General features: G+C 35.0%; 1 protein-coding gene across 3 annotated transcripts in view; it reads left to right on the top strand.

Moving 5' to 3' along the window:
* Nucleotides 1-8,638, top strand: part of TFEC (transcription factor EC) — a 71,176-nt gene that overhangs the window by 19,411 nt on the left and 43,127 nt on the right. For all 3 annotated transcript variants that reach the window (XM_006758938.2, XM_015560784.1, XM_015560783.1), the window contains one exon: nt 8,317-8,544. In XM_006758938.2, coding sequence (XP_006759001.1) covers nt 8,317-8,544 — 228 coding nt within the window. The remainder of the gene's footprint in view (nt 1-8,316; nt 8,545-8,638) is intronic.

Below are 8,638 nucleotides of genomic sequence, written 5' to 3' on the forward strand. Positions count from 1 at the left end.
GTGAAGTCAAAGCTTTTCCTTCATTTATTAAATTCAAGCTTTAGTACAAAATTAACAAAATTAAATACTGTCATAGTGAATGGGGATGTCTACCTTGCTTTTTGATGTGTGTGTGTGTGTGTGTGTGTGTGTGTGTGTGTGTTTGCTATGTTTTTATTCACTATCACCTGGTAAAATATTTACAAGAAATGTATTTCTGGCTGAATATATTTCTTTCTGTCCTTGCAGATAGTCATACATGCTTACTAGGTAGGTGGCCATGTTTGCTTGATTAATTTGTTTGACTAGTAAATTAATGGTGATAAAGAGTCTTGTTACTGAGCTAATTTCTTATATGATGTTTGCCATCACTTTTTAGTATTGAGTTTTAAAAGACTAGCACCCAGAAGGTGTTTCATCTCCTCTCAGGCTCCGTGACCTCCGTTTCGATAAGTGGTCTCCAGGTGGATGGTGACACATGGGTCACAGCCCTGCTTTCGGGAGAGGAATGACTTTCCCAGAGGACTGGCTCTAACAAAGAGCAAACTCTCATTGTTTGCTGAGTGACTGTCGAAAGAATTAGCTGAGGGGGGGCTTTTATCATTGTCTTATGCTTTCTTTATCAAAAGATAACATTTTAAAAATTATCTTTATTGTTGAAAATATTACAGATGTACCCCCGATTTCCCCTCATTGGCCCCCTCCATCCTGCACCCACCCCTCCCAAGCCTTCACTACACTATTGTCTGTGTCCATGGGTTATGCACAGATGCATATAAGTTCCCCAGTTAATCTCTCCCCACCCACCTCCTACCCCTGCCTTCCCTCTGAGATTCGTCAGTCTGTCCCATGCTTCTGTGTTTCTGGATCTATTTTGTTCATCAGTTTATTTTGTTCATTAGATTCCACATATGAGTGAGATCATGTGATACTTATATTTCTCCTTTTGGCTTACTTTGCTTAGGCTAAAAGGTAGCATTTTTAAAGAAGTTAAAATATATACAAGCTTTAATGAATATAAATACATAGCACTATTTAAGGAGCTATGATACAACTAGTAAATATGACATGTACACCTTATACACAGGGTTTGTGGAGTCCCCTAAAGGTGTTTTTTTTTCTTGTATGACTATTTATTTCTAAAATTTCCTTGTACAATATACTCTCCCTATTGCGATCCACTGGATGGATTCTGAAACCCATATAAGAATTAAGTCAAACGACGATAGTGTAGAACATTGAAAAATAAATTAGGGGATGATTCATGTATCTAAGTGCATAAGTTAAAAATCACTGTGTGAAGATGAGAATGACTGGAAATGGGGACTTTGAGAGTCTTTCCAGTTAGCACTGCGTGGCTGGCTCCCATTCCTTCTCAGTTCTTCAACCCAGTGGGACATTTTAAATCCAGATGTGAATAGGATCACCTGATATTTTGTTAGTATTAATTAATTTCTAACTACACATTTGCTAATTTGTAGAGTTGAAAGCTTCCAAGACTGATCTTAACTTTGAGAGAGAAAAAAGACACCAGGTATTTGATACTCTAAATCATCTTCTGTTGTTTAAACTGCTAATGTCAGAGGATGAGATCCGACTTTTCTCTATGGTATTAGGCTGCTTTTGCATGAATTTCCTCCAAATCTCCCCAAAAAGCAAAATTCCTGTATCTAGTGTAGTTCAAAAAGCAAGACTAGAAAAAGGGAAAAGTAGAGATCATAGATACATACATTTTGGTTTTGTGCTTGTGATTCCCCAATGATTATGTTTTCTACAACCATGACAATGCTTTTTTTTTTCCTTCCTGACCAACTCCTTTCCTTTAGCTCATTGTACTTGGAGAGAGTTTGTGTGATTCTAATCATTTTTTAGTTCTATTTTTATTGTTGACATTATTACAACAGATGTCCCCCATTTTCCTTCCCTTTCACCTTCTCTTCCCAGCCTGCCCCCCTTCCCTCTGGTCACCACCACACTATTGTCTGTGTCTATGGGTTTACATATATGTTCTTTGGCTAATCTCTTCACCATTTCCATCCAATCCCAGACTCCTGCCTCCCCTCTGACAGCTGTTAATCTATTTCGATGTATCCATGCCTCTCTTTCTATGTTGTTCATTATTTTATTTTGTTAATTAAATTCCATATATAAGTAAGATCATATGCTATTTGTCTTTCTCTGACTGTCTTCTTTCACTTAGCATAATAATCTCCAGGTCCATCCATGATATTGCAAAAGGTAAGATTTCTTTCTTTTGTATGGTTGCATAGTATTCTGTTGTGTAAATGTACCATAGCCTTTTTATCTACTCATCTACTGATGAACTCTTTGGCCATTTCCAGGTCTTAAATATTGTAAACAATGCTGCTATGAACATAGGGGTGCATATATTCTTTCTGAGTGGTGTTTTGGAATTCTTTAAATACCTAGAAGTGGGATCACTGGGTCAAAAGGCAGTTCCATTTTTAATTTGTTGAGGAAACTTCATACTGTTTTCCACAGTGGCTGCACCAGCCTGCATTTCCATCAGCAGCGCACTACGGTTCCCTTTTCTCCACATCCTTGCTAGCACTTGTTGTTTGTTGATTTATTGAAGATAACCATTCTAGAAGATATGAAATGGTATGTCATTATGGTTTTAATTTGCATTTCTCTGATGATTAGTGACATTGAACATTTTTTCATATGTCTATTGGCCATCTGTATGTCCTCTTTGGAGAAACATCTATGCATGTCCTTTGCCCATTTTTTAAAATCCTCAGTTGAGGAGATGTTTCCATTGATTTCAGAGAGAGAGAAAGGGAAAAAGAGAAAGAGAGACAGAGATAGAGACAGCAACACACAGAGAGAATCATAGATTTGAGAGAGAAACAACAATCAGTTGCCTCACGTATGCCCCCAAACCAGGGATCAAATCTGCAACCTAGGCATGTGCTCTGACAAGGAATCAACACACACAACATTTTGGTGCATGGGACAGTGCTCCAACCGACTGAGCCACCCAGCCATGACACCTTTGCCCATTTTTTTTTTAGTTGGATTGTTTGTCTTTCTGGTGTTGAGTTGTGTAAGTTCTTAATATGCAGGGTGTCTCAAAAAATGCATACCCATTTTAACAACTGATAGCTCAAATTTGAAAATGAAAAGTATTTTAATAAACACTGCCTTTATAATTATTCAAAGTATGTATATACATTTTTTGGGGAAACCCTATAGTTTAGAAATCAACTCCTCATTAGATATATCATTGAAAATATGTTCTCCCCTACAGTGGCTTCCCTTTTCATTTTGTAGATCATTTATTTTGCTGTGCAGAAGCTTTTTAGTTTGACGCAGTCCCATTTTTTTTTAAATTGGTTTGTTTTGTTTCTCTTTCCCTAGGAGATATAGCAACAAAAACATTGCTATGAGAGATGCCTGAGATTTTACTGCCTAGGTTTTCCTCTAGGATTTTTATGGTTCTGTACCTTACATTTAAGTCTTTTATACATTTCGAATTTATTCTTGTGCATGGTGTGAGTTGGCGGTCTACTTTCATTTTTTTTTTGCATGTGCCTGTTCAATTTTCTAAATACCTTTATTGAAGAGATTGTCTTTCCTTCATTGTATCCTCTTGTCTCATTTGTCAAATGTTAATTGACCATAAAGGCATCAGTTTATTTCTGGGTTCTCTGTTTTGTTCCATTGATCTATACTTAATTTTAAAAAATACTTCAGATTACTCAGTAAACACAGTTTTGGGTTCTCTTATTAATGGGTCTAAGCATTTTTTATAGCTCATTAATACATATATTTCTTTTTAATAAATTTATTGGGGTGACATTGGTTAATAAGATTATATACATTTCAAGTCTACAAGACTGTAATACATCATCTGTATATTGCATTGTGAGCTTATAAATTTAATCCCCTTCCATCATCCTACTAATATATTGACCCCCTTTACTGTCTTCAACCTTCCCCACCCCCTTCACCTCTGGTAACCACAATACCTATATTTGTGATTTTTTTTTAAAAGACCTACATCTCTCTTAGAATATGGGAATTTGACTACATTTGAAACAGATTTCTTTAAAAAATTTTAAGTTAAGTTTTATATTTTTATAACTTCAAATAATGGAACTTAAAAAAACACATGCCACACAATTCTATCTAAAGCCTAGTTTGAGATAATTTGTGTATCCAAATATGGAGTCTTCTGGGTAATTGGCTTTGAAAACACTACTCTGCCTTTGTAAGTGCTATCAAAGTTTCAGTCAGATCAGTACCAAATTATGTATTTGGGCTTTTTACTTGAGCTGATTCATAGTATTCTGTGGGCCTTTGATCAAAAATAAATATAGTGGGTGTTATAGTGCATGGCCTAGATTTTCCCCTGCATGACTGTCCTGCCTCTGATTAAAGCGCATGGAGCTGACATTTTGTACAAAACAATGGTCAAATATCTGCAATATCATAAGTTCTACTATATATATATATACTTAGTGTCCTTTTTTCTTGGCTGCCAGGATGCTCATGAGTAAATTTTATATTAAATTACAATATTAATCTTCAGCCTACATTTTCTGGTGCAACTACCTCTCACAAACATTCACAGCTTCTATTTATTTACAATATTTCAACAAACAGGGAGACTATAAATAAAAAATATATTTTAAGTAAAATAAAACAGATTTCTATACATAGAGGAAACCTTGGACTTAAACTGACCATTATTAAATTTAGTTTCCAGTAGCAAAGTGATAATAGTGAGACATAATGCATAGTTCTGGAGGTATGATTTACTTATTCTTTTCAATAGCGAAATTTCCCTATATTTAGATGGTCTTAATCTCTTTCACAGGTTAATGAATCAAAACACAACATATTAGCTGCTTCAGCTTGCTAGGCTAAGACTATTATTCTGATAATGGTTTATCTGTTTCTCTTGTGGATTCCCAAAGCTCTCTAATGTCACTAAAGTTAATCATACACTCTACTTTGTTGACCCATTCATTCAATAATTCATTGAATACATGCAGTTTACATATTTTAAAAAGCCTATTGTGCGGCCCTATTTGGTTTGACTCAGTGGATAGAGAGTCGGCCTGTGGACTGAGGGATCCCGGGTTTGATTCTGGTCAAGGGCACATGCCCGGGGTGTGGGCTCAATCCCCAGTAGGGGGCGTGCAGAAAGCAGCTGATCAATGATTTCTCTCGTTATTGATGTTTTTATCTCTCCCTCTCCCTCTCCCTCTCTCTTCCTCTCTAAAATCAATACAAATATAAAAAAGAAAAAAGAAAAAAAATGAAGAAAAAAAGCCTAATGTGTACCAATATCTGGGTTGTGTGTAGGAAATATGACAATATAGCAGCCAGCAAGGTAAACATAGTGCTAACCCTGGAGATCATGTATTTTTCTTTCCTGTCTAGACCATGACTAGACTGCAAGGTCTTTGAAGGCGGATATTGCAACTGTCTCCTTTCTACCTTCAGTGTACCATTCCGTACACACATTCTGGGCACTGAAAACATATTTCTTAAATTTTTTTAAAAAAAATTTATTGATTTGAAAGAGAGAGATAGATTTTTTTGTTTCACTTATTTATATATTCATTGGTGGATTCTTCTATGTTCCCTGTCTGGGGAATGAGCCTGCAAACTTGGTGTATTGGGACAACACTCCAACCACCTGAGCTCCTGGGCTAGGGCAGAAAACGTATTTTTTACATAAGTGAATAAAAGAACAATGGCAACCTATAGTTTCATTCACTTCATCCAAACAAACACTGGGACCTTCGGTGAAACAGCTCTAATACATAGTTTTATAGTTGTATCCTTAGATCCCAGGCAATGTAAAATTATTTTAAAATTGGCTCATATGATTTAACTGATGTTTTACACTTAGTTGTATCATTGTTCTGATATCCGTCCATGATTAGAAAACATAGAGGTTTTTCTGGGAGTAGCTTCATTCCATTCCATTGATTCTTTTTCTACTCCACTGAGCATTTAGACTCTTCTGCTTCGTTTACAGGTGTTACATGGATGGGGTTCAAGCTAGTCTTCCCTTTTGCTTGATAAACATTTGGAATTCCTTAAGTTACCAATAATTTAGGCAGAATTAAAGTTGGTTCCATTTTATATTTTATTTTCTCTCTGTATAGAGTGGTCTAACGAGGAGATGATAGTCTTGCTCTGAGAAAGGAAGGTATTTCTATGAGTTCCTTTTCACAACTTTGTGACTTCCGATGTCTTTTATTGTTTCATTTTTATATTTTGCATTTGAGATTTCCTTCTTTTTCTCTTTATGCAAGACCATCTCCTTCCAACACCTGATTTATAACCGTTTTATCTTTTAATTAGTTTTTTAAAACCACTTCTTTGTGTGGCATTTTAAATTTGTTGTATACATTACTGAGCCAATAAGTGTAATGTTTAAGAAGGCAGGGCCTGTATTCTGGCTTCATCCCTTACTTGAGAAATGATAACATGTAGTCACTTAATCTCTAAGTCTCAGTGGCTTCATCTACATGCTGCAATAGAACCTATCTTCTAAGGCTCTCCCAAAGATTAAATGAATGTGGGTAAATTGCTTAGCACAGTGACTGGTAACTATTGTATATTATTGTCATTATTATTGCTTTTGTTGTAGTTGATATTAATAGTGCCTTAGATGGAAAACGTCTAGGGCCCTGGGATCACCTCTATGACTTCTCTTGTAGTCCTGATGTAGCACAAATGCAAGCACTCTAATGAAGCTTTCCTAGCCAGTGGATGAAAAGTGAAAAATGAATTAGTTAATGGTATAAGTTCTGATTCAACATACTTTTTTTTTTGGAAGAGATATTTTCTATTTGTAGATATAAAATGTACTTTAGCATTTAGTTACATTGTGTAAGAGATTCAGATTTGTGAATATGAAAATAGTACTTATAATGTATATTTCATAAATGCATATAGATGAAGAAGAATAAACTAAAACTGCAGGATAATCTAAATAGCTCCCCTAAAAAATTACCCATGGCATTTTAACGCAATGTTATTTTACCAGTACAAATTTAAAGTTCATAGTAATATAATTAGTAACATGTAAAATCTTTATTACCAATCTTAATCTTTTGTTATATGACTGAAAATTATTTTATGGCAGTACAATTAAAATAATGCTAAAAATGTCAGCATAACAAAATTAAACTAAAGTAACTACTACAATATGGTACCCCAAACCAGCTAATTTAAATGCAAAATACTTCATAAATGCTATTTATCTGAGTTAATGCATATTAAGGGCTTTAAGGAGTAGTTCGTGTAACTGAAATAAACAAAAAATAAGCACTGTGCAGCCATCTTTACTATTGTTAAACATGTGGGAAATATTAATTAGGTCTATAATAGGCCACTTGAGGAAAATGTATCCACATCACAGCTTAGTTAATATAAAGGGGGCTGGCAGGCTTTCCCGGGCTTTTAAGAGGAAAGCTTGAAATGCTTAAAGTTGTCCTCATACAAATAATGGTATGTTGTTAACTATGACAGCTAGACTGAAGATGCTCAGAATATTAAGTCTGTGATTTGAAAAAGGAGTTCCAAAATATTAGGCCATTATTTTCTGTCATTCATAATGACTCTCCCAAAGTTTTGTTTTTATAAATGGGAATATGAAAGGGTTTAAAAATAAGATTATTAAAAAATTTAAATGTGCCTGGTATAGAAACTGGAAAATATAGAAAAGTGAAAATAACCACCTAGATTTTCACCACCCATAAAGTACTACACTTAATATTTAGTATATTTATTTTTTGTTTCTGCTCCTTCCTGGGTAATTTAAAAAATTAAATAAAAGATAGTTGTTATTATATCCTATAGAATATTTATATTTGTAATGTAAAGGAATCCAATGAAATACAAAAATCACTAATAATAATGATTCAACTGTACTTTCCTTGTATTATTTCAACCTTTCTTTTTGAGACCCTCAAAAAGTAATGCTAGTTATATATTTATTCCCAATTTTGTTTTATTTGCATGTAATTTTGAGGGTTACTCTTAAAAACATGGTTAGCATTTAAACGATTTTAGTAAACGTTGAAACATAAATTTGAGAGAAAATAGATGTTATAGTGTGTTTATTGCCATCTATAATAATAAAAGCATAATATGCAAATAGACTGAATGGCTGAAAAGCGAAACAACTGTCCAAACGACCTGGATGACTTTCCAGATGAGCGGGGCTGTGAGGGCCTACTCTTACACGAATTTTGTGCATCGGGCCCCTAGTAATTGGATTGTTGAGAATGGAACTTTGAAATGCCAGATGATGCTACACATAGCAATTGTTTGTTTTATATTTTGTAGGTCCCCACACACCTGGAAAGTCCTGCCAGACATCAAGTAAAACCCTCCATGACCCTTGACCACCAGATCCTCAATCAGACTATTAAACGATCCCACCTTTCAACACAAGGCAGTGCGCTTGTGGTGCAGCATGCACTGCCGTCCCCGGAGAGTGACCCTGGCGTCACTGGAAATCCACTCACCACGTTGCTAACCCTTAGGAAAGAAGATGACAATGTGGAATGGCATGTATGTCTAACAGCTGCTATGAAAATATATAATGAGTGTTTTTTTAAAGTATTCAAAGAAATTGAGGTTGACAATTTGATAGTAAAAATTCCAA

The sequence above is a fragment of the Myotis davidii genome, unplaced genomic scaffold (genome assembly GCF_000327345.1).
Source record: "Myotis davidii unplaced genomic scaffold, ASM32734v1 scaffold636, whole genome shotgun sequence".
NCBI classification, from domain to species: domain Eukaryota; kingdom Metazoa; phylum Chordata; class Mammalia; order Chiroptera; family Vespertilionidae; genus Myotis; species Myotis davidii.